The sequence below is a fragment of the Gadus chalcogrammus genome, chromosome 2 (assembly GCF_026213295.1).
Source record: "Gadus chalcogrammus isolate NIFS_2021 chromosome 2, NIFS_Gcha_1.0, whole genome shotgun sequence".
NCBI classification, from domain to species: domain Eukaryota; kingdom Metazoa; phylum Chordata; class Actinopteri; order Gadiformes; family Gadidae; genus Gadus; species Gadus chalcogrammus.
In genome coordinates, this window is record NC_079413.1 from 19,182,938 (window position 1) to 19,207,513 (window position 24,576).

Here is a 24,576-nt window from a genome sequence, read left to right on the forward strand (position 1 = left end):
GCTGTCAGTACAGTAAGGAGGTGCCAAGCACGAGCAATTGTTAGGTTTAGTTGATCTTTAATGCAAAAGCATAATAATATAATAGTTGTTATAGTTAATAGTTATTATATTGATTATAATAGTAGTATAATAATAGTTGTACTAATAGCAAAAGTAATAATAATAGTAAATACTTTTTATAGTAATGGTTACATTTTGGTAATATAATATGGCAATGGACTTTTGCAATTTCTCGGAAACCAAATAATAGTACATATAACTTCCTGCTGATCACGTTTCCTTATCCCAGGGTCATAACAACCTTCTTACTCACAGTAAAGACGTTTGGAATATGAGGCTTGACCAGAGTCTAGTGAACCTCACGCGGTTTGGCTCTCCTATCAGCTAGAATGGACCACACACACAACACACACAGGGGCGCTGCCAGGAATTTTGGGCCCTATGAAAGAATATTAATATTATATTATTAATTGCCATCCGCGGGCCGTGGGCCGTGCTGCGTTGGGCTGGGCCCTTAGAATCAGTACCACTTTTCCCCGCCAGGCAGCGCCCCACACACACACACACACACACGCACGCACGCACGCACGCACGCACGCAAACACGCACGCACGCACGCACACACACACACACACACACACACACACACACACACACACACACACACACACACACACACACACACACACACACACACACACACACACACACACACACACACACATGCATATGCAGCACACACTTTCGCCCACACAAACACAGAAAAACAGTCTCTCTCTCTCTCTCTCCCCCCCCCCCCCCCCCCCCCCCCCCCCTCTCTCTCTCTCTCTCTCTCTCTCTCTCTCTCTCTCTCTCTCTCTCTCTCTCTCTCTCTCTCTCTCTCTCTCTCTCTCACACCATCAACAACCTCATCCATATAGCATTGAGTTCAGGGTCACTCAGAGGGCCGGCCTGTAGGGTACAGAAAACATGCGAGAACTTCCTCTAATTGACGTTTCACCTTTGATCTCTGATCTCCCCTGCCAGTTCTTAATGTTCTCTTAGATGAGACCACTGTTTCGCTCTTATTTGCAGGCCAAGCTTTAAATAAGATCCAATAATATTTGCATTATATAAAAAATGTACACATATTCTCAAAAAGGAAGTTTGACTCCAAAATTGTAAGCGTGACAAAATGGACGAATGTCGGCTCAAATAGGATATAACACATAATAACGAATCAAAAAAAAAAAAGTACAATGTAATTGATGGTATTCTTATAATCATTGACAGTCCACAGCTGTGTACAGCTGCGCCCTCTGGCGGTAGGGTGACGCATCACACAACTGTCCCTCTGCGCCTTCTAGCCGTGGAGTGACGCATCACACAGATGTCCAGCTGCGTCCTCTAGCGGTAGAGTGACGCACCACACACCGGTCCAGGGGCGCCCTCTAGCGGTAGAATGGCGCACCACACCCTGTTACCTTTGACCCCTCCCACCGGAAAACACGTGGTACGGATCCACACACGTTTGTGTCTGCTACAGCAGAGCAGCATGTTTCTCCAGTAAAGTTTAACCATAAATAAGCCTTCTACTTTATCATAAAACCATGGACGACAAATCGGACTTCAAGATCAACTCCAGGTTCGCCCAGAACTACGAGAAATACCGACAAAAAGAGGAGTTCCAGAGACGTAAGTGGTGGTTTATAGTTTGCCAATGAGCTTAGGGAGCATCAGAATTAGAATCCCTTTAATTAATTCTTATTGTAAACAAGAGTGCAATTCTTAGGCTTGTTCCTCAACAGCCACCTAGCAGCAACAATGCAAGATAAAGTCAATATAGAGAATGGAAAATAAGTTGCAGCATAGATCACAATAATACAATAAGTAATAAGTAATAATAAGAGAAACTAAGACAGTGGTGATAAATAATAATAAGTCATATTAATAATGCAACATTATGGTGACCACAGGGTGTGAAGTGCGAAGCAGGCATGAAGAAGCTACTGATGCTGCTGTGACATAAGGCCCTTTTTAAAGGTGTTGATGATGTGTTTTCCAGTGAAAGACCGCTATGGGGACGTGGGGGACAGCGGGTCCGAGTCCTCAGAGTCTGCCTCTGATGACGGTGAGGTGGTGAGTAATCCCTTCACAACACCAGTCCTTCCCTGCTGTCTTCTGTCATGTTGTGTTCACACTGTGTCAGGTTGGACATGAAGACACGTGTTTTTGGTGGTTTTGTCCTCAGGTAGTGAATCCTAAACTGGATCGGGACTTCTACAGAACGCTGTCGTTACTTAAAAAGAAAGACCCAAAGATCTACGAGCAGGATGCCAAGTTCTACTCAGATGAAGGTAGTTATTCCTGTTCACTTCATTTCACAACATCATTATTTTCTCGTCGGCGAATAAATGTAAAAAAAAAGTTGTTTCTTTATACAGTACTCGTTTATTATCCTTTCATCATTGTCCTTTTCCTGCTAATGTAAATGTTCAACATAATTACAATTAATTCCAGATGATTCTGACACCGAGGAGCAGCAGCCCAGCTCCAAGCCGGCGGTGAAGCCCATGTACCTGAAGGACTACGAGAGGAAGGTCATCCTGGAGAAGGGAGGGTGAGTGAGACACGCGTTAGACTGCAGCAACATGCAGCGTCTCCTACGCTATCATACGGGCTAATCTCTCTGTGCCCCCACCCTGCTCTCCATCTCAGTAAATACGAAGATGATGAGGACAGCGAGGAAGATGAGGAAGAGGCTGCTAAGAGACGAGAGGTAAGTTACGTTTAAACATGACCGGCACTGGACAGAAGTCGGGCTTCGCATGCAGTCATCTCTATATTCATTACACTGTTTACAGGCTGCAATAGCGCACCAGTGCTGTATATTTGCTATTGCTTTGCTGTTTTTAAATCACGGATCTTCTATATTTGTATATTTCAATATTGTATTGCACTGTTTCTGCATCACTGTCACTTTTTCATTTCGCTAAATACTTGTCTGCACGGGACAAATTAAACTGTGTTAGTTTAGTTAGAATAGAAAAGTTAGCATTTCTAATGGGAAAGGGACTGCATTTAAACGTCGCTTTTTTCTAACCAGTGGCCATTCAAAACGCTTTACAATATTGTCTAACATTTACTCATTCATGCACACATTCACACACCAACGGTGGTGTCAGCCACTCAGGGTGACAGCCAGTTCGTCAGGAGCAGTCAGGGTGAGGCGTCTCGCTCAGGGACACCTCGACACTCAAGCTAGGAGGAGCCGGGGATCGAACTAGCAGCCTTCCGTTTACCAACCAACCCGCTCTACCTCCTGAGCCCTACCCCCTACAAGCAATCCTAGGACACATTTTTAACGGATCTGTTTGTTTGTTTGTAGAGAGCGGCGTCTCCTAGCTACATCCAGGAGCAGAAGGAACTGAAGGAGAGGTAAAGGTCACCTGACCGTCTCTGTGTGTCAGACCCTCAGCCGGTAATTGAATCACAGCGCTACCTGAAGGAGACTAACCAATCACACGCCTTCCCCAGCTTCCGGAAGTTCATCCACGACAGCGACGATGAGGAGGAGGAGAAGGAGAAGGAGGAGGGGGGGGGAGGAGGAGAGAAGGTGGTGCAGACAGACGGGTTGCTGACCAGGAGGGTCCGCACGGCCGAGGAGAAGGTGAGGAGGAGTCATGATGATGATGATAATGATGATGATGATGATGATGATGATGATGATGATGATGAGTTAGACATTACCGCTCAACTCTCCATCATGTACTCATGTAGGACGAGGACCTTATTCACTCAGCCATATCTGTGTTGTAGCCTTCATGTTGTCGTCCTGGACCTAGAGGAACACTGGCAAGTTATGATACCGTGGAATATACCTGCAAGCATCATGTGTTTATTCATGCATTCATATTCATGTGTGCACCAGGATAAGGACGAGGAGGACTACGTGGAGTGGCTGAAGGGACAGACGGATGTGGAGGGAGCTGAGGAGCTACAAGACATGGTGAGTGTGTGTGTAATACTGCAATACTGTGTGGAGACGGGACTAAATACTGCAATAGGACGGAATACTGCCGTACTGGGTTGAGACAGAGGTACTTGTGGGACTGAATACTGCAGTACTGTGTTGGGTTAGGTCTAAGTACTGCATTACTGTGTCCCTCAGAGATAACTGAGGTATTAAATACTGTAGTCCTAATACTGCAGTACTGTGTGTTCCTCAGAGGTACCTGAGGTATTAAATACTGCAGTCCTGTGTTAATACGGCAGTACTGTGTGTTCCTCAGAGGTACTTGAGGGAGTTCTGGAGCGACCCCCAGCTGGACGAGAAGGAGCGCTTCCTCAAGGACTTTGTCCTCAACAAGCGCTACCTGGAGGACGAGGAGAAGGAGGGGGACAGGTGAGGAGGCGCAGCCCCCGCTTGGGGAACAGAGCTTTAGGAGTACAGGGACGTTCACAGACCTTTAACAGCTATGGTGTTTGACAGGAGACCTTTGTTAGCAATACATGCATGATTGATTCATGTAATATTAGACAAAACGTTATTTATTTTTTTTGCAACAATCTGCTTACTGTGTTGAACTGCTCACTGTGTTACACTGCTCAAGAGTTGATTATGGTTCCACGTCGACGCAACACAAGGGGGTTTACGGATCTGTTGCGTCCGCCGCAAGGGCCTGACGTGCACCTCCAAAAAATGTTAACCTTGTGTCGAGGCGGCAAGGGATGTGATTGGTCCGTTCACTCAAACCCGACGCAGAACCAAAACAGGTTCACCACTGTGTTGAAGCGTCTGCGAGGTCATAAAGTTGCGTCGACGTGGAACCATAACTGTTCCTTAACTGAGTTGAACTGCTAACTGTGGTTAACTGCTAACTGTGGCTGACTGCTAACTGTGGCTGACTGCTAACTGTAAACTGCGTCGCGCCACAGGATCCCGAGCTACGAGGACGTGGTCCAGGAGGAGGTGGAGGACTCTGAGGAGGAGGGCGAGTCGTTCCTGCAGCGGCAGGAGGACTTCGAGAGGAGCTACAACTTCCGTTTCGAGGAGCCGGACTCGCTGGAGATCAAGACGTACCCCCGCAGCATCGCCACCTCGGTGCGAACCAAAGACGACCGCCGGAAGCTGAAGAGGGAGGACGTCAAGGACAGGAAACAGCGGGTACGTCCGACTGTCGTTAACTCAACCCGTGTGTGTGTGTGTACGTTCGTGTGTTCGTGTGTGTGTGCGTTCCGTTGCTATTTAGCAGATGGTTTCATGCTATTCTTTGGTTGAACCTGATCTATGATGGTGAGATTTGCCTCCCAGTTGGTACAGTCCACTGGGTGGGCGGATCTGTCTGTCAATCACTGGATGTACACTCCCATTTGTGATGTCAGGCTCCCATTTGTGATGTCACTAATTGGTTGATTTTGTAATAGCTAATCATCAGACTTGATGGTATAATTCAATAAATATAACAATCTAAATATAAGGTGTATTTAAATATCTCCACCCGCCCTCCCTGACCTTTTGACCTTTGCCTGTTTAGGAGAAGGAGCAGAAGCAGGAGCAGCTGAAGCAGCTGAAGAACCTGAAGCGAGCGGAGATCATGCAGAAGCTGCAGAAGCTGCAGGAGCTGACGGGGAACCAGCAGCTGGCCTTCAGCCAGGCCGACCTGGACGGGGACTTCGACCCCGGGCAGCATGACGCCCTCATGCAGGTGGGTGGGGAGGGGCATTGCACACGCTCTGGTCACAGGATGCAGTGGCATCCAGGATTCCACTGCGTCCTGGCTGAATAACGAGCTCCCTAGTGAGCCTGACACTAACGAGCTCGTTAGTGAGCCAATAATACCAGAGCTGTACCTGTGTTCTCTCTGTGACCTTCAGTTGTTCTGCTGGTTAGCAGTGAAGTCAGGGGTTCTGTGGCTCTTATTCCTACATGACTTAACGGTGTAGTAATACCGTCTGAGTTAATCTGCTGGCCTCCTCTGTTTTCCAGCAGGTAGAGATGCATGTCTAGAGACTGCTTTCCTAGTTTTAAAAAATAGGGCTCCACTGTTTATAAGTACAAGTAAGATAAAGGCATGAACTACAAGTGTTTTTAAAATTTTAGACTGATAGTCTTTGTTTCAAACTTTCCTACTCTGATTTGAGTTAAGATAGTTCTAGCTATTTTGTATGCCCATTTTTGTATTGTATATATGCATTTTGTTGTGGCTCTTCACTGCCCTGTGGTGGTTGCTTAAGGAGCTACAAGTCTTGGATAGCACACCTGTATTCAGTCAGTGTTGATCTGTTAGAAGTTCAGTTTGATTGCCATCCGTATTAAACCAAGTTAGATTTCTCTGACTTTCTCTGACAAGACTGAAGACTTTTATGTTTGCTATAGCTTTCTGCTAAATCTAAAATACATTGCACTTTCTAAAAAGCTTTTTTAACTTTGCCTTTATTTTCTATTTAATACTAAAATGCCTTTTTAACTTTCTATTTTACCCATTTCTTTGCATATGTTTTCTTTTACTTATTTATTATTTTATTTTATTGTATGACAATGTTTAGATGTATAGCACTTTGAGTCTGCCTTGTGTATGAAAAGTGCTATATAAATAAAGTTGCCTTGCCTTGCCTTCTCTAGAGATGATGTATCATGTGCAACATAAACTCTGTGTAGATTGTTTTAATAAATCCGTCCATTGATTTTATCATTTTCAGAATTTCTTTGGTGATGAATACTACGGAGACGAGGAGGGGGAGAAGCCTCAGTTTGAGGAGGAAGATGAACTGGAAGGTAAGCGGGTGTTCATGAGAAGAGGTCTTCATGTGTGTGACCTCAGGAATGACTTAGGTATTGCTGGAGTTTTACTCTCTGCGTTAGGTTTGATGTGTGTGTGTGTGTGTGTGTGTGTGTGTGTGTGTGTGTGTGTGTGTGTGTGTGTGTGTGTGTGTGTGTGTGTGTGTGTGTGTGTGTGTGTGTGTGTGTGTGTGTGTGTGTGTGAAAACGGGTTGTAGACAGAAGGTTTATCGTATCACTCATTAAACTTTTTAAAATGACGTAATTCATTTTTGTGTTTAGTTTTTTAGTAAGAACCCTCTGAAAGTGTTCAGGATCTTAGGTTATTATAAGTCCATTCACTTATGTTAGGTTAATCAATGGTCTGTCTTCATTGGTGTCATAACCCCTCCCTCTTCCGCAGAACACTGGAACTGGGACACCTGGAAGGGGGCGGGCGGGGGGGCGGATCAGGAGGGGGAGGGGGGTTACAGTGGGGGGTACGAGGCCCAGGACCCCAACTGTGAAGACCCAGACTTCATCGTGAGTACTTCCTGTTCAGGTTTAACGATGCCATACCTTAAAGGAGATATCCGGTGCAAAATGGATCTACGTTATGTTTGGTATGATAACGAGTTGGAATGTTCGTTTGGGAGCAAAAAAGCTCACATAGACGCATTCTTAATTATGCTGTTTTTAGCCGATTCTACCAAAACGCTATAAACTTGGAACGACAGGGGCATGTATCATGGTAAAAACCAAATCGCTATTTAAACCACTTACAAGGCTAGAAGTAGCCCGGCACGCAAGCTCTATGTTCGCCAATCTACTTATCGAGTCTTGAAGACAAGATGGCGTCGACGGGTGACTACTGATGGTATTGTGTGTATAAGATGTCCTTTTAAAACAATCTGTACACTTACAAAGTTAGCAATGCCTCGTTTAATATGTTAAGACCCTTTTTTAAAAAATTGTTTAAATAGCGATTTAGTTTTTACTATGAGACATGCCCCTATCGTTCCAAGACTGAATGAAACAATCATGGAGAAACTTGAATTGTTATGTCTATCGAATTCTAACCTTCTACAATCTTAGAGTGTTAGAATTTCGAATGTCAGCTACAAATGTTGAATCTCAGGCAGGCCTTGTATTCATCCCATTGGTTGAATGAAAAGTCTACTTCCTGGGCATAGGGATTAAGATGATACTAAAGGTGATACTTAAGTCGATACTTAGAGCGTGCTTAAGGTGATCTTCCTCATGTGGCATGTTAGCTCATCCTGTTAGGACGTTAGGCACCTGGCCAATGCTCACTCAGACTGACCCCAGTTCTAATCCCACCTGTAACCTTGATATCCCCATCACCCCCCACTCTCCATCATCTATAGCTGTGTGTGTATGAAAGTGTCTTCCTGGGTTCTGCGGTGATGATGTCGATTTCCCTGACCTGGTATTGTGGGCCCCGGGGCCCACTCTGACCGGTGTGTGACCTCTGAATCTTCTCTCTGAGCAGACCAGCAAGTAGACTTTTCTTTCAACCAATGGGATGAATACAAGGCTCGCCTGAGATTAAACATTTGCAGCTAACATTCTAATTCTAAATTTGTAGAATGTTGGAATTTGATAGGCATAAAATTCTTGTCTCGATGATTGTTTCATTCAGCCAAAGTTTGTAAACTTGTACTTGTAGGAAGATTATAGAGTACTGATCTTTTAAATGGATGTTTAAGAGTTTGGGTCAGTAAAGCTGTAGTCCATTTGGGCATCTTGGTGTTGAAGGGGCCCTTAGATGAATGCTGGATAGATCCGTCTACCAGCCGAACCAGTGGACTGGAGCAAATGCTGCTCATCTATCCATCATACATCTAGGTGGACACGCCCACTTGTGATGTCACTAAGGCACAGGAAAGGCAGATTTTAAGAACCTTATTGGCTAAACCCACTTGGGGCTGAATGATTAATCGAATTCAAGCCAACCTCGCAATGTAATAAAATGTAATTTGCATATCACAAAGGCTGTGATAAAAAAAGATATATATGCATTTATTTTAATTTTACAATTCCATAGTGAAATAAAGATGTTATAAATATCAATTCATGCTTCAATTCATCTATAATCCCAATTAGATTATTTCCTACAATCTTTCACCCCGATAGTAAAATGGGGGAAATATCATCTATAATATTAATATAACTTAATGTAAGGAAGCAGAAGTTAGTTTGAGGGAGGACGGTGTTGAAGTGTGAGCCACCCTCTCGTCCAATCAGATGGACGCGGACTACGACCCCAGCCAGCCCAGCACCTCCAAGAAGCAGCAGAGGAAGGAGAAGAAGAAGATGAGGAAGGAGGATGTGCCCATGGGCAAGAAGAAACGCAAGTCCCACTTCCTGGATGTCATCTCCCAGGACAAACCAGTGTTCGATCCCAGTAAGTCTGTCAAAGCCAGTGTTCGATCCCAGTGAGTCCTTCAAAGCCCAGTGTTCCATCCAAGTGAGTCCATTCAAAGCCCAGTGTTCCATCCCAGTGAGTCCAGTCAGAGCCCAGTGTTCCATCCCAGTGAGTCCAGTCAGAGCCCAGTGTTCCATCCCAGTTGGTCCCTCAAAGTTGCAGGCCCCTCAGTCCAGAGCTTAACTCATTCTCGCGTCATGACACGTCTAGCAACTTTTAGCCCAGGGCCACCAGATATTTTGTCAGAATGTAAAGAATGAACATTTGTTATTCAATCAAACGGACAGGACTTGTAATCATTTTTATTTTTTTGAAAAGCTTGTAGAAATATGTTGTGTCCCCCTTGGTTGCGAGGCAAATCAAAAATTACTTATGAATCACACGCTACTCTCATAACCTCTAAATGGTACTGTTGAACCCTTTTAGATGGTATTGAGATGTTTTTAGACCTAGTTAGCTGTGTGTTGTGAGGCCTGTAGAATAGATGGTAGTTATCTCGTAGTTGGCCGTGTGTTGTGAGGCCTGAAGATGGTAGTTAGCTTGTTGTTGGCTGTGTGTTGTGAGGCCTGTAGATGGTAGTTAGCTCGTAGTTGGCTGTGGGATGTGAGGCCTGTAGATGGTAGTTAGCTCGTAGTTGGCTGTGTGTTGTGAGGCCTGTAGATGGTAGTTAGCTCGTAGTTGGCTGTGGGATGTGAGGCCTGTAGATGGTAGTTAGCTCGTAGTTGGCTGTGGGATGTGAGGCCTGTAGATGGTAGTTAGCTCGTAGTTGGCTGTGGGGTGTGAGGCCTGTAGATGGTAGTTGGCTTGTAATTGGATGTGGGTTGTGAGGCCTGTAGATGGTAGTTAGCTCGTAGTTGGCTGTAGTTGGCTGTGTTAGGCCTGTAGATGGTAGTTAGCTCATAGTTGGCTGTGTGTTGTGAGGCCTGTAGATGGTAGTTAGCTCGTAGTTGGCTGTGTGTGAGATGAGTGGTGTCCCTGTGTTGTGAGTCGTGCCCCTGACTCCGCCCCTGACTCCGCCCCTGTCTGTGTTGCAGAGGAGCGGAGCTTCGAGCAGTACCTGGACGAGTTCTACAAGCTGGACTACGAGGACATCATCGACGACCTGCCCTGCCGCTTCCGCTACCGCCAGGTGCTGGCCAACGACTTCGGCCTGTCCACCGACGAGGTGAGGGGGGGGGGGGGGTCTGGACACTGGGGGAGGAGTCTGACTGGCGTGGGTCTGGACGGCTTCGTAATGACGCTGCCTTGACCTCAGAGTATTCGCGCTCAGATATCTTGTGTTTTACTTGTGCATTTCAATAATACATTTATATTTACATTCAGGGTGTTCAGCAGACCCTTTTATCCAAAGCGACTTGCATTAAGCACATTTGTCTAAGAAAAACGATAATACAATTATATATTGCTGTAGGTACAATAAGGATGTTCTTAGACCCAACAATTGTTCGGTTAAACAATTACAAGTACGTTTGCTGTAATGTGATTGATGGAGGATATCTTTGTACTAGGATCCATTTTAACATTCCACCCTTTGCACATTTATTTTAAGTTTGTCTGGATTGGCCTGTTCTTGAGAACTTGTATTTTACAATTCTCTTGGGGGATTTATTGATGGGCCATAGCGTGTCTTTCAAATGTAAATCACTCTGAATGAAGACATCGTTATAAACTTGAGGGTTATTCTGATGCAGTATCGTATGCGTAGCAACAGTTTGATGCTGAGGTGCTTAATGATACTTAAGGTAATGCTTAAGGTGATACTTAAAGCGTTCTTACGGTGTACTCTCTCATGTGGCTTGTTAGCTCATCCTGTTAAGACGTTAGTTACTTGGCTTAGCGCTGAATCAGATGAACCCCGGTTCTAATCCCACCTACACCCTCGATATTCAATTCAATTCAATTTTATTTGTATAGCCCTTAATCACCATTACAGTCTCAAAGGGCTTAACAGGCCAAATATTTGTGACACCCCCCTTTACCCATGCCCCCACACGGGCAAGAAAAAACTCCCTTGAATCAGCAAGGAAGAAATCTTGAGAAGAAACGCAGTGTAGGGGATCCCTTCTTCCAGGGATGGTCAGGAGTGCAATGGGTGCCACAAATGGCATACAGGTAAATACATGTACATCATATTAAAATGGTGATGGGGTTCTGGCCGGTTATCCATGAGGAGAGTCCAGGCATCCAGTCCAGCACCCGCAGCACGCTACAACTGACAGAATAGTGAATTAGAACGGAAAAGTACATAGTGGGAATGTATAATGTAATAAGAAAAGCACAAGCAAACAGAGTAGTCTTCACTACGCATCTGTTGTTTTCACACTCCAAATGCAAGATTGTAGAGGTGCGTTTTGAGCTTCCCTTTGAATAGCTCCACAGAGTCAGCTTCCCTGATCGCTGATGGCAGCCTATTCCATAAAAAGGGGGCTCGATAGGCAAATGCTCTCTGTCCAGCCGATTTCTTTTTAACCTTCGGCAATGAAAGAAGGCCGGCTCCCGAAGACCGGAGAGACCGAGAAGGAATATAAGGAATAATCAGGTCCTTCAGGTACAATGGAGATAGTCCATGCAAGGCTTTATAGGTTAGCAATAGCACCTTAAAGTCTGATCTGAAAGTTATTGGTAGCCAATGTAAAGAGGCGAGAATAGGTGTAATATGATCAAACTTTCTCGTTCTGGTCAGCAATCTAGCTGCCGCATTGTGTACCAGCTGTAGACTCTTTATAGTAGAGTTCGGTAATCCCGAGAACAGTGCATTGCAATAGTCCAGTCTTGACGAGACAAACGCATGAATCAGTGTCTCTGCATCCACTACAGATAACATTGATCTGATTCTTGCAATGTTTCTCAAATGGAAAAAGGCAATTCTAGTTACACTTCTTATATGCTGATCAAAGCATAGTTGAGGGTCGAACAAGACACCAAGATTTCTGACGGATGCACTCTGTGGGATGGCGAAGCCATCCAACCACAGAGAGACATCCTCAAACTTTTCCCGGTCCCGCTTCGAGCCGATAATCATCAGCTCTGTCTTCCCAGTATTAAGCTGTAGGAAGTTTTGTGACATCCAGCCCTTCACAGCAGCCAAACAGGACTCAACCTTTTGAATCTGGGCAGAATCCCCGGAATCCACAGGAATGTAGAGCTGGGTGTCATCCGCATAGCAATGGAAACTAATTCCGAAGCCGCGAATAACGTCACCGAGGGGAAGCATATAAATTGCAAAAAGCAATGGACCAAGAACCGACCCTTGTGGTACGCCAAAGCGCAATTTACAATGCTTCGATTCTGCACCCTCATGAAGCACAAATTGGGTTCTATCTGTGAGGTACGATTCAAGCCAACCAAGAGCCGTACCCCCGAAACCAACATAGTGTTCAAGACGGTGAAGAAGAGTGCTATGGTCAATCGTATCAAACGCAGCGCTCAGATCCAACATCACAAGCATTGTGCTTGTGTTTTTATCCAAAGCAAGAAGGATGTCATTTACAACTCTTGTAATAGCAGTTTCAGTTGAGTGGAAATTCCTGAACCCCGACTGGAAAGGTTCAAAGAGATTATTCCTCGTCAAATAGTCAACAATTTGCTTTGCTACAATCCTTTCCTGTACCTTAGACAAGAAGGGCAGATTCGATATAGGCCGATAGTTCCTGACTAATTCAGGATCTAGGCCAGGCTTTTTGAGTAGCGGTTTTAACACCGCAGCCTTGAAATTGGAAGGAACAGTTCCTGTTGAAAACGAAAGATTCATAAGCAAGAGGATAACAGGCCCCACCGCTGGAAAAAGTTCCTTAAGAACCCTAGAAGGGAGCGGATCCAACATACAAGTTGTTGGCTTTGAGGCCTTTATCACCCTTTCAAGTTCCACCAAGGAAATCGCCTTAAACTCCAAAAGAGTTGCGTCAGAATTCACCATCCTACTTGGCAGAACCCCATCCTGCCCCACAGGATGTGTAGGATTAGCCGCCCGGTAAGCATCAATTTCCTCTCTAATTGATTGAATCTTATTCTCAAAGAAATCCATGAATTCACCTGCCGAGATCGAGGAGCCTACGGTCTGATTCTGTTTCTGAGTGAGACTCCTCACCGTGTCAAAAAGAAACTTAGGATTATTTCTATTCAAATTAATGATACTAGAAAAGTAGGCGTTCCTGGCGATAGTCAGCGCACCCTTATAGGTGATCAGACTATTATGCCATGCAAGATGAAAGACCTCAAGTTTAGTCGAGCGCCATTTGCGTTCAAGGATCCTGCAATTTCGCTTCAGAATGCGAGTTTCTGCATTAAACCAAGGAGCTGGTTTTTTCAATGTTCGTTTTTTAGTTACGTACGGAGCAACTGAATCAATGGCAACAGACAAGGCAGTGTTGAGGTCATCAGTAAGGCACTCCACAGAACCACTATAGTTACAGAGAGGTGCAAGTGAACCAGATAACTTATCTTCCATAGCTGTAATGGTTGCAGGTGTGATGCGACGACGGCTGAAAGTAGCTTGCTGATCGTCGCAGGGGCAGGATACCACCACCTGGAAAGTGAGCAAAAAGTGGTCTGATAAAGCTGAGGTGTAGGAAGAGACCACTAGCTGCGAAATGTCAACACCGCGGGTCAGAACGAGATCCAACGTGTTTCCACCGATGTGGGTTGGTTGCTGGACGAGCTGTTTGAAGCCAAGCGTATCTGTAATGGAGAGAAAAGCCCTTGTGAGGGCATCAGACGGGTTATTCACGTGAATGTTGAAATCCCCAATAAGCAAAATATTGTCTGAATATGTAGCCAAATCAGCTGCAAAGTCAGAAAACTCATCCAGAAAAACTGAATACGGTCCTGGAGGACGGTATACTACAGCTAAAACAAAAGAGTCTGGAACTCGTTTTGCTTCTCGAGGAGCTGAGGTGCAGAGCGCTAGCACCTCAAAGGATCTGAAAATATATCTATTCTTCGGCTTTAAATTAAGCTTAGAATTAGATATCAGGGCTACTCCACCACCTTTCTTAACTTCTCTAGATACTTGGGTGCTAACGTAATGGGGTGGAGTAGCTTCGTTTAAGGCTAGAAACTCATCTGGTTTTAACCAGGTTTCAGAAAGCCCCAGTATGTCGATCTTATTATCAATAATTAAATCATGGACCAGGAGCGCCTTCGATGAAAGCGACCTTATGTTCATGAACCCTATTCTGAGTACTTCCTTTTTATTATTTTCAGAGGGAGTCTGGTTAACACTCAGCTCTGAAGCGATCAGGGGGATACCGCGGTTTCGACATACTGGTTGCGGCCCTCGTCTGCGGGTTTTACACCTCGAGACAGCGCGAGGCCGCACCACCGTACATATAGGTACAGGGTTATTTTCAGAGGGAGTCTGGTTAACACTCAGCTCTGAGGTGCTCTCTGCTAACCCATCTGCTATTCTAGACTCTGTTCTAGACTCTGCAACGTAGACTATCATGTTGCTAGCAGGTTTACTAAACTCCTGCAGCCCAGCGTGCTGTGAGTGGATGAGTCACGCCTGACTAAGACATCTATCTATGTTTTTTGACATAATTGAGGCACCTAACCCAGTAGGGTGTAGGCCGTCTCTCATGAGCACACCAGGGCGACCCCACAGGGAGGGCCAGTTATCTATGAAACCAAAGCCCTGCTCTGAGCTATATAGGGCCAGCCAGCGATTTAGAGACAATAGTCTACTATAACGCTCATCATTACCCTTATCGGGTAGAGGGCCAGAGAGAATTAATCGATGCCGACACATCTTTCTGGCGAAGTCACAAAGCCTAGCTATGTTGCTTTTTGTGACCTCAGTTTGTCTTGTCCTAGCATCGTTGGTGCCGACATGAACTACAATGTTGTCGAAGCTAATGTCGGTGTTTGGTGCATCTAATCTAACTCCGTATGAGGTCTCACCGCATGTTAGCACCCTAAGTTTAGCTTCAATGTCGGGAGCCCTGGCCCCGGGTAGGCAAATAACTGTCGCTGGCGAGTGTAGCCTAACTTTACGTGTAACAGAGTCACCTATGACTAGCGTTTCTACCCCCGAAAAAGACTTGCGAGGCAGGGTACTGACCACCGCAACCTGCCTCGCAAGTGGTGCTGCCGACAGGATTACCTTGGCGGAGTCACTGCTAACGATAGCGTTAGCTCCACGAGTCCGCCTGGCGGGTCTCTTCTCTATACTTTCTGGAATAACTGTTTTCTCTATTCTCGCTACCCTTTCATCCTCTAACTGAGAGATACGTCTCTCTAACAGAGCTATCTTATCCATGAGAAAGGCAGAGCAAGAACAATCCCAATCCATGCTTACCGTGGTTGATGCAGACGGAGCTCCAGCGAGGAAGCAGCGAAAACAATACAGAGTATGCAGAACAGGTCACAGATATAAATACCGAAAAGTAGATACAAACCGAGATAGCAGGTCGACGCTAAGCGTCCTGCTAACCAAACCAAACAAACCAAACCAAGCCGGCTACCCGGAAGTTGCGTCTGCGGCGTCACACGGCAGCCCCGGGTCAGCCTGTGGAGAGAGAGCACAGGTTACAGGTGTAGACAGTAGAGGCTCTCTCAACCTCTACTGTCCAATCAAGATAAAGATGTTGTATGAAAGTGTGTCCTGGGTTCTGCGGTGATGATGCGATCTCCCTGACCTGGTATTGGGGGCCCCGGGGCCCGCTCTGACCGGTGTATGACGTCTGAATCTTCTCTCTGAGCAGACCAGGAATACTTTTCATTCTCCCAAATTGGGAATTAGTTTGTATTTTTTTGACAAATGTACTACTTCACCAAGGGATTGATGTGAGGTGTTTTTTACTAACTGACTACATATCTAACTTATTTCTACATTACACACTCCAGGCCAACCAATAAACTGCCACAGTTCTTAAGGATATGTTTTGATTTCTAAATACCTTCGTTGATAAGCTTGTATAACGTTTATAATCCTTTGCAAGCAACTCAAAGAGGCTTATCCACATCCCACCTGGCTGTGGAGGGAGGGACGCGTTACGGGACGTGTTTACTGCTCACAAAGCAGGCCTGATGCTCATGGTTTCCTGTCATCAGATCCTGAAGGCGGAGGAGAAGGACCTGAACCGCTGGTGCTCCCTGAAGAAGACGTGCATGTTCCGGTCGGACCACGAGGAAAAGTGTGACCTGCAGAACTACCGGATCAAAGCCCAGAACACGAAGAGGAAGCAGGAGATCCTGCCCTCCGTCTACAACGAGTACGTTTCGGAACACATGACTGTTCTAATGAGCGGACATCTCTGGTTCCATTGAACACGCTACACTAATGTAATCTACCGCGGGTCGAATAATGTTCTCTTATTCATAACCTGCCTTTTTAAAACGCTGTATAAATGCTCTGCAGAGTTCCTAAATCATAATCATTATGTTAACTCGGGTGATCGATCATACATGAGCCGCCATTTTGTCAATGTCCCCTGAGAGTAAACATTGAGGGCCTTATATCAAAATTAAAGCGCGTTATTAACATTGTCTCTGCCGTCCTGATCTCCAGGGAGGAGCAGGAACCTAAGGGCAGGAAGCGGCGCCGGGTAAAGAACGCCGAGAAGAACGCTGCGGACCCCAGGGGGGCCGCCGCCGACATGGACGCTGCTCGGGCCCTCGGAGAACCAGGGGCCCTCGGAGAACCGTCCGCCCAGGAGGAGGACGAGGGAGAGCTCCTCACACCGAAGAACAAGACTCTGGAACCGGAGGTGCCGCAGGAGGAGAAGAAGGAGGAAGGAGGCACTCCAGCGGCGGGCTCCGTCGCCACCGCGCCGGAGGACCAGAAGAAGGGGGTGAAGACGCTGCGCCGGCCCCTCCAGAGGCAGCGGCGCCTTGGGAAGCGGGGGGCGGCCGCGGGGCCCCTCCGGGTCCAGGTGGGCTCCCAGCTGTTTAGCGGACAGAGGCTGAAGGCGTACGGGCTGAACCCCAAGAGGCTCCACGGCCGGCAGGTGTTCCAGCAGGCTCAGCGGTCCCAGGAGAGGAGGCGGAGGAAGAAGACCCCCAAGGACTGAGCGGAGCTGGGAGGGTGGGCGTCTGTGGAGGGATTCTGACCCCAATAATGGACTCTCAAAAGATTTGTATACATTTTCACTATTGTGTGTTTTGACTAGATGGTTTTTCAGCTGATTGGTTTGAGGCCCAAGTCATCTTGGCTTTGAAATATAGAAATATTTTTGAGAACATTTTGTTAAATTATCAATGAACACATTTGTATTGATTTTTTTTAAAAAAATTTTTTTTATTGTCATTCGTTTTGGTGACTTCATAGCTAAAATATAATTGTTATATCTTACAAGATACTTGTATATGAAACAATAAATCCTGATGTAATGACCACATGTACAAAATGTCTTGAGTTTGTTATTAAGTATACCTTCAATTTATAACGATGTTTTTAAATTGTTTATCCAGAGGTGCTTGTAGATTATATAGGGTCAATTTTACAACGAGAAAGCTTCATGGACCGGGTAGCTTGTGTAATTAATTGGTAAATAACGTGAGATCCTGGGTTCGGTGCTGCTGCCCCCTAGTGGTTGGTTCTGACAAGACATGACTTAATCGTTTTGGAGCGGAAAAGCAACCATGAAATTATAAAACTCAAAAATATAAGTTAAAATCTACTGTAATAAGTTACAGGAAATTTTATTTTGATTGACGTTGGTCACGAGGACGTATGTTCCTTACAAACGTGTGTGTGTGTTGTCTATATTATAGGATGTATATATGAGGAATATAGGAGCTGAATCAGAACAGCAGAGGTTTGTCCCCTCAAGAACCTAATGCATTTATTTGGATGTTCAGATGTTCCATGGCTGAATCGGGTAAGTATGTTTATCCAAACGTATTTCAGCCACGAATATGTCAAACTACATCCAAAGGCATTCGTTACACATTTAACCAAGATTTCAACTATAGATTTATAAAATCTTTTTTCGGGGCTTTTATTTCGTAGGAAAACGGAAACGGAAGTTGCGTTTATGGCGCGCTGACATCCTTGTTTTGAATCTCCTATTTTCAGAAACTTGTTCTCAACAGGGAGCGGTATGTATTATGAAGCGTTATGTAACCGATATATTCCGTTGACATTGAGTATCTTCAGCACAGTGGTTGACATATTTAAGAGGTTAACGATACGAAAAGTTCAATAAATTATATGTTCGTCGGGTTAATGTGACGCTATCGTTAGCCGCCTAGCTCTGGTCGGTGTGAGTGAACGGGTACATGAATAACGCAACTCTTATTTTGTATTCGTAAGTGTGTGTGTGTGTGTGTGTGTGTGTGTGTGTGTGTGTGTGTGTGTGTGTGTGTTTGCGTGTTTGCGTGTATGTATTGTGTGTGTATATATATATATATATGTGTGTCTGAGTATATATACTATGTATGTGTGTGTATGTATTTATGTTTGTGTATATACACTCACCGGCCACTTTATTAGGTACGCCTGTCCAACTGCTCGTTAATGCACATTTCTAATCAGCCAATCACATGGCAGCAACTAAATGCATTTACGATCTGCTGCAGTTCAAACCGAGCAACAGAATGGGGAAGAAAGGTGATTTAAGTGACTTTGAACGTGGGATGGTTGTTGGTGCCAGACGGGCTGGTAGTATTTCAGAAACTGCTGATCTACTGGGATTTTCACGCACAACCATCTCTAGGGTTTAGAGACTGGTCCGAAAAAGAGAAAATATCCAGTGAGCGGCAGTTCTGTGGGCGCAAATGCCTTGTTGATGCCAGAGGTCAGCGGAGAATGGCCAGACTGGTTCGAGCTGATAGAAAGGCTACAGTAACTCAAATAACCACTCGTTACAACCGAGGTATGCAGAAGAGCATTTCTGAATGCACAACACGTCGAACTTTGAGGCTACAGCAGCAGAAGACCACACCGGGTGCCACTCCTGTCAGCTAAGAACAGGAAACTGAGGCTACAATTCGCACAGGTTCACCAAAATTGGACAATAGAAGATTGGAAAAAGGTTGCCAGGTCTGATGAGTCTCGATTTCGGCTGCGACATTCGGATGGTAGGGTCAGAATTTGGCGTAAACAACATGACAGCATGGATCCATCCTGCCTTGTATCAACGGTTCAGGCTGGTGGTGGTGGTGCAATGGTGTGGGGGATATTTTCTTGGCACACTTTGGGCCCCTTAGTACTAATGGAGCATCGTGTCAACGCCACAGCCTACCTGAGTATTGTTGCTGACCATGTCCATCCCTTTATGACCACAGTGTACCCATCTTCTGATGGCTACTTCCAGCAGGATAATGCGCCATGTCATAGAGTAGTACTAGTGAATAGTGAATCATCTCAGACTGGTTTCTTGAACATGATAATGAGTTCACTGTACTCAAATGGCCTCCACAGTCACCAGATGTCAATCCAATAGAGCCCCTTTAGGATGTGGTGGAACGGGAGATTCACATCATGGATGTACAGCCGACAAATCTGCAGCAACTGCGTGATGCTATCATGTCAATATGGACCAAACTCTATGAGGAATGTTTCCAGTACCTTGTTGATTCTATGCCACAAAGGATTAAGGCAGTTCGGAGGCAAAAGGGGGTCCAACCCGGTATTAGCAGGGTGTACCTAATAAAGTGGCCGGTGAGTGTAGATAGATAGAGAGAGAAGCCTGATTGTGTTTATTTTTTTATGCAGTATACCTCTGTGTCGATGGCTCAGGCTCATAACTTCTTTGAGCTGGAGGAGACGACCGGGTCTCTGGTCGGGCTGATCAACAGTAGCAAGGCGGAGAACCAGCTGCAGCTCATCAAGAACCAGACGCTGGCGTTCCATGAGCGGCACGTGGAGACCAGTCACCTGCTGCTGCAGATCCTCAGAGGTGGGGGGCCCGTGACGATCCATGATTTAATGATGATCTGTTAATGTGACCTCGGGGCACTGATGCCCTGTGTCGTGTATTACTGTACATTCTCTAGATGCTTTTGGGGTGTGTGTGTGTGTGTGTGTGTGATGACTATTAAAGGGCAGCGTTTGATTGTGCCGAGGTGATTATTACATTCAAACTATAAATTACAAGAGGGGAGGATGATCTAGTCTAGTGTGTTTGACTCCCAGACCTGAAGTTCTCGATTCAAACCCCGATGTTGAGGCCCACCTCCAGGCATCGCTCAACAAGAGGCTCTGATCTCTGCCTGCTCCTTCATCTGAGTTCATCAAGTCGCTCTGGATACAAGCGTCTCCTAAATGACTTAATGATAAGGACTCATCAAATGCAGCCGGGTTCTCATGTCCAGGAAAACAGATCTTAAAAATGTGTTGCGACGTATGGAAACAACTGGTGGTACTTTGGTAGCTCGAACACGCGTAGGTCGGAGGTGACGCGTTTCCCATTCCGACTTTCCAACTTACAACCCTTAATGAACGCATCTTAACACCATAGTGTTTGTGATGTTCTCTATGTAGTAAACGAGTCATGTTTCTGAGGAATTTTGGATACTGGTATCGATATCGGAAAACAACTCTAGCTGGGACTCCCAAAGACCCCAGGCACTAGACCAGCCCCCCCTTGCCCCCCCCCCCCCCACACACACACACACACTCACACACACATGGATCCTCCGCCCGTGGGGCCCCGGGCGGGGGGTCCTGGTGTCTGCGGGGGTCTCTAAGCCCCCTGTGCTCCCCAGATGTGGGGCAGGTGGAGGAGGATGTGTGCCAGGGGCTGCTGGACACGGTGGAGCAGAGGAACATGATGGAGCAGGAGCTGGGGCTGGTGACGGAGCAGCTGGAGCAATGCATGGCCAAGGAACAGTTCTCAGAGTCAGAGCTCCAGTATCCTTTCATTCTGTGTGTGTGTGTGTGTGTAGTGTTTATATTATTGTGTAGTGTGTGTGTGTGTGATATGTCAAGCGTTTGTATCTATAGTGATATGAGTGAGTGTGTGGTCTGAGTATACTGTGTGTGGTGTTGTGTCATGTATATTGTGTGTGTGTGTGGAGGGAAAATGACTCTTAAAAACTTTATGAAAAATATTCAACAAGTGTAACAGATCTGTAGTGCCCGGTTTGAAGACATGACCAGCTCTCAGCACATCCCTCTCAACCCTGGTGCAATGCTAGCCTGGTTTAACCCTGTTTCATTAGTTGTGGGTTTGTCAGCCTGTTTGTAGTCCTTAACCGTTCCCCTCAGGTTCCTGCAGAGGGAGCTAGAGAGCTTGAAGAGCAGTCAGCAGGAGCTGCTGGAGCTGCAGCAGGAAGTGGACGAGGACACCACTGAGGTCATCCCCTCCGCCGTGTAGGTCTACCAGCAGCACTCGACACTAGGAAACATAATTAACCAGATGAGGTGGACCTGGGTTATAATGATTCACCTCTATAGAATTTGATTTCATGAGGCTAGTTGGCCTGGTCCTACTTTAGTTAATCAGCTGAAGATCACCAACTCAATGGAGAATAAGGAACCCAGGACTCAAAAGTAACGCAAGGGGGGGGGGGGGGGGGGTTACGTTTGTATCGCCCCTGGATGCAGCAATGCATTTTGTAGTCAAAAACCAGGGAAAGATGGTCCTCTCATGCTTTGAGTGGTCCCTCTTCGTTGGACAGCCGCACTGAAAGCAGAGAATCCTCTGGTTAACCACGATTCAAGGGTTTGTGAGGAGCACTTGGTAAACCATGATTGTGTGGAGGAGAGGGTTCTTAATCATGCAGACCAAGCATGATTAAGCATGGAATTATTATTAGCATGGAATATCACAGATTACATTGACAAAGCAGTTTTAAAAGTATCTACACAATCTATTCTGTTGATTACCATTAACCTAGAGCTGTAGCAATATTAAGTCCTTAATAAAGAGCTGATCGACCCTCCAGCGTATGGGTCTTCATAATGGGTCGACTCCCTTGGTTAATGGGTTCTTATTAAGAGTCATGTCGGCTCTCATGCAAAATGTCTCCTTTCTCCATTACCTCTATGTATCTCCAAACTGGTGGGACACGTTGCTTTCTCTGTGTTTATGTCTCTTTTATTGAGGGATATCGATGTCAGAGGAATGTCCTCCAGGGCTCTGGGTGAGGTGTTATCTCCACCACTGTGATGCTGTCAGGACCTCGGTTTAAATAAAGCTCACACTCTAGGCTCAGTTTCTTATCTGAATCCACGTTTTTGATGTGTCTGACTATCGTTCCGACTGCACCCGACTCCTAAAATCACAGCCGCTCACAGGGGAAATATTTTCCTTGTAACCCCCCCCCCCCCCCCCCCCCTTACAGCACGGGGACTCAAAGCAAACACGTTCCCTGCATGCAGCAGTGAACCCAGTCAAGGGAGAACGAGGCCACTGAATTAAAACCGGATTGATTTGCATCCAGATTAGTCACGGCCCTTTTACCGTAGTCAAATCGAAGATGCGAGATTCAAATGTGGCATATCAAGAATCATGTATCAAGAATTGAATATTTTTCGCTGGGACCAGCCCGCTTGACTCGATGATCATCACGCGCACTCACACACACACACACACACACACACACACACACACACACTCTCACACTCCTGGGTGTAATGAGTCTTCTTTCCTCTCCTCAGATACCTGTCCCAGCTGTACCACAAGGTGACCCGGATCAAGTGGGAGCACCAAGACCCCCCCCACCTGCTGAGAGGAGGTAGGCTCCTCGCTACACCGTCGCTTACCATCTGCACGCAGGGCATTAAGCAGACGCTTTTATCCAAAGCGACTTGCAGTAAGTACATTTGTCAGAAGAAGGCGAAACAACACTATATCTCTGTGGGTACAGTAAGGATGCTCATAGAGCAAAGTGCCAAGCATTAACTATCACTAGGTTAACCCATTCCCCGTATGCAACAGATAGCTAGGGTAAGATGCTACACAATGGGCGTATAACATACAATAAGAGCCTAGAGGGGGGAGCGGGGGTGGCTCTGCAGAGTCTCGGTTGCCCTTCAACATCGCTTCCCCTCGGCAGCGCGGAGCTCGTCTGAATATTGTGGTCACAATAACGCTTGTGGTCGCTGGTTTCCTCGCAGTGCACTACGGAGCTGAGCTGGCCACGCCCATCCTCATCGACACGACGACGTGCTCGCCATGTGATGTCAGCAACCAGCTGTGGGGCCTGGTGTCCACTGAGTGGTAGAGGATGGACAGCCCCGACACAACGTTTTGTGTGTCTGTGTATGTTCTTGTGTTTTGTGTGTTGTCTTGTGTCTTGTGTTTATGGTGCGTCTTGTAAAATAAAGTATTTTATTCCGAAAGCTTTATGTGTTGGCCGATTCTTGAACAGAGATAGTGATACTTTTGAAGTTGTTGTTCGACTTTTGAAGTCCAATAACTGATCTCATGGGTGGCTTATGGCTCAGGAGGCGGAGCAGGTTGCTAGTTTGATCTCCTAGCTCAAGTGAGTGTCGAGGTGTCCCTGAGCAAGACGCCTCACCCCGACTGCTCCCGACGAGCTGGCTGTCGCCTTGCGTGGCTGACAACGCCATCGGTGTGTGACCGCGTGCATGAATGGGTGAATGTGTGGCAGTATTGTAAAGCACTTTGAACGGCCACTGGTTAGAAAAGCTCTGTATAAATTCACCATCTCTCTCACAGGTGTACACTCATGAATTACATAGTACAAGCTGTTGCTAGTGTTTTACTCTGTAAATAGTCAAATGCAACACCTATTGTGTATGTTTCGATTGATGTAACGTTGTGGCCAATTGCAGCACAGAGATGCAGATTGTTGCGGAGCCTCGCGTGCCTACCGAGTCTTGTTTGCTCATCTCAGGACTTGGCATTTACAGCCATGAGAACGGCAACTGTACGCCTCCTGTGGTTTCATGGTGGAGGGGGCATGTGGTAGTTCACATCTTGACTCGACGCTTTTACCCTCTGTCGGTTGCGTGGGGGGGGCTCAACGTGTTGAGCGAGCTGCGATTGAAAGGAAGGAAAACCACATTCTGCATCATTTCTTAAATCTCAGGTCTTGTTGAATTTGGCGACTTCAATTTGAAACGCAAACTGTTCTTATGCTATATATATATGCTGTGTGTACAGTATATATATATATATATATATATATATTTGTGTGTATATGTACAGTATATATATATGTGTGTATATGTACAGTGTGTATATATATATATATATATATGTATATATATGTGTGTATATATATGTATATGTATGTATATATATGTATATGTATGTATGTATATGTATATATGTATGTATTATATAATGCATTTCGTCTTCGATCTGACACGACTTCGACACTAAAAGGGCCGTGACTAATCTGGATTAAACTATATCAATCCGGTTTTAATACAGTAAACGGCTTCAGTCTCACTTCTGAATTCACATCGTCGTTTCTTCAAAACATGGCTCTGAATATGTGACGCCTTTTTAACCCGTTTGCCGAGGCTATA

General features: G+C 45.8%; 2 protein-coding genes and 2 non-coding genes across 4 annotated transcripts; all 4 read left to right on the plus strand.

The window, feature by feature from the left end:
* The first annotated feature begins 1,504 nt into the window (after positions 1 to 1,504).
* Positions 1,505 to 17,516, plus strand: kri1 (KRI1 homolog). Its single transcript, XM_056604798.1, has 17 exons — positions 1,505 to 1,674; positions 2,045 to 2,118; positions 2,231 to 2,336; positions 2,500 to 2,599; positions 2,698 to 2,758; positions 3,368 to 3,417; positions 3,517 to 3,649; positions 3,911 to 3,988; positions 4,272 to 4,384; positions 4,918 to 5,146; positions 5,517 to 5,687; positions 6,682 to 6,757; positions 7,164 to 7,282; positions 9,008 to 9,167; positions 10,223 to 10,353; positions 16,239 to 16,399; positions 16,696 to 17,516. The coding sequence occupies exons 1-17, from the start codon at positions 1,590 to 1,592 to the stop codon at positions 17,195 to 17,197; spliced, it is 2,349 nt and encodes a 782-aa protein (XP_056460773.1). The 5' UTR covers positions 1,505 to 1,589; the 3' UTR covers positions 17,198 to 17,516.
* On the plus strand, positions 8,159 to 8,252 carry LOC130376807 (Z30 small nucleolar RNA). The gene has a single exon (XR_008894094.1). It is a non-coding gene; the product is annotated as a Z30 small nucleolar RNA (small nucleolar RNA).
* LOC130376815 (Z30 small nucleolar RNA) lies at positions 15,797 to 15,889 on the plus strand. Its single transcript, XR_008894095.1, has one exon. It is a non-coding gene; the product is annotated as a Z30 small nucleolar RNA (small nucleolar RNA).
* A 727-nt stretch (positions 17,517 to 18,243) lies between the features above and the next one.
* Positions 18,244 to 23,437, plus strand: spc24 (SPC24 component of NDC80 kinetochore complex). Its single transcript, XM_056604860.1, has 6 exons — positions 18,244 to 18,403; positions 19,846 to 20,029; positions 20,838 to 20,982; positions 21,340 to 21,444; positions 22,735 to 22,811; positions 23,194 to 23,437. The coding sequence occupies exons 2-6, from the start codon at positions 19,861 to 19,863 to the stop codon at positions 23,298 to 23,300; spliced, it is 603 nt and encodes a 200-aa protein (XP_056460835.1). The 5' UTR covers positions 18,244 to 18,403; positions 19,846 to 19,860; the 3' UTR covers positions 23,301 to 23,437.
* The last annotated feature ends 1,139 nt before the right edge of the window (positions 23,438 to 24,576 follow it).

What these genes read in the sequence shown, in the direction of transcription:
- spc24 (XM_056604860.1), top strand. Translation starts at nt 19,861, where the DNA reads ATGGCTCAGGCTCATAACTTCTTTGAGCTGGAGGAGACGACCGGGTCT. An exon ending in GAGGTCATCCCCTCCGCCGT is followed by an intron (nt 21,445 to 22,734) that starts GTAGGTCTACCA and finishes TCCTCTCCTCAG; the next exon opens with ATACCTGTCCCAGCTGTACC. An exon ending in CCCCCACCTGCTGAGAGGAG is followed by an intron (nt 22,812 to 23,193) that starts GTAGGCTCCTCG and finishes GTTTCCTCGCAG; the next exon opens with TGCACTACGGAGCTGAGCTG.
- kri1 (XM_056604798.1), top strand. Translation starts at nt 1,590, where the DNA reads ATGGACGACAAATCGGACTTCAAGATCAACTCCAGGTTCGCCCAGAAC. An exon ending in CTGAGGAGCTACAAGACATG is followed by an intron (nt 3,989 to 4,271) that starts GTGAGTGTGTGT and finishes TGTGTTCCTCAG; the next exon opens with AGGTACTTGAGGGAGTTCTG. An exon ending in CAAACCAGTGTTCGATCCCA is followed by an intron (nt 9,168 to 10,222) that starts GTAAGTCTGTCA and finishes TCTGTGTTGCAG; the next exon opens with AGGAGCGGAGCTTCGAGCAG.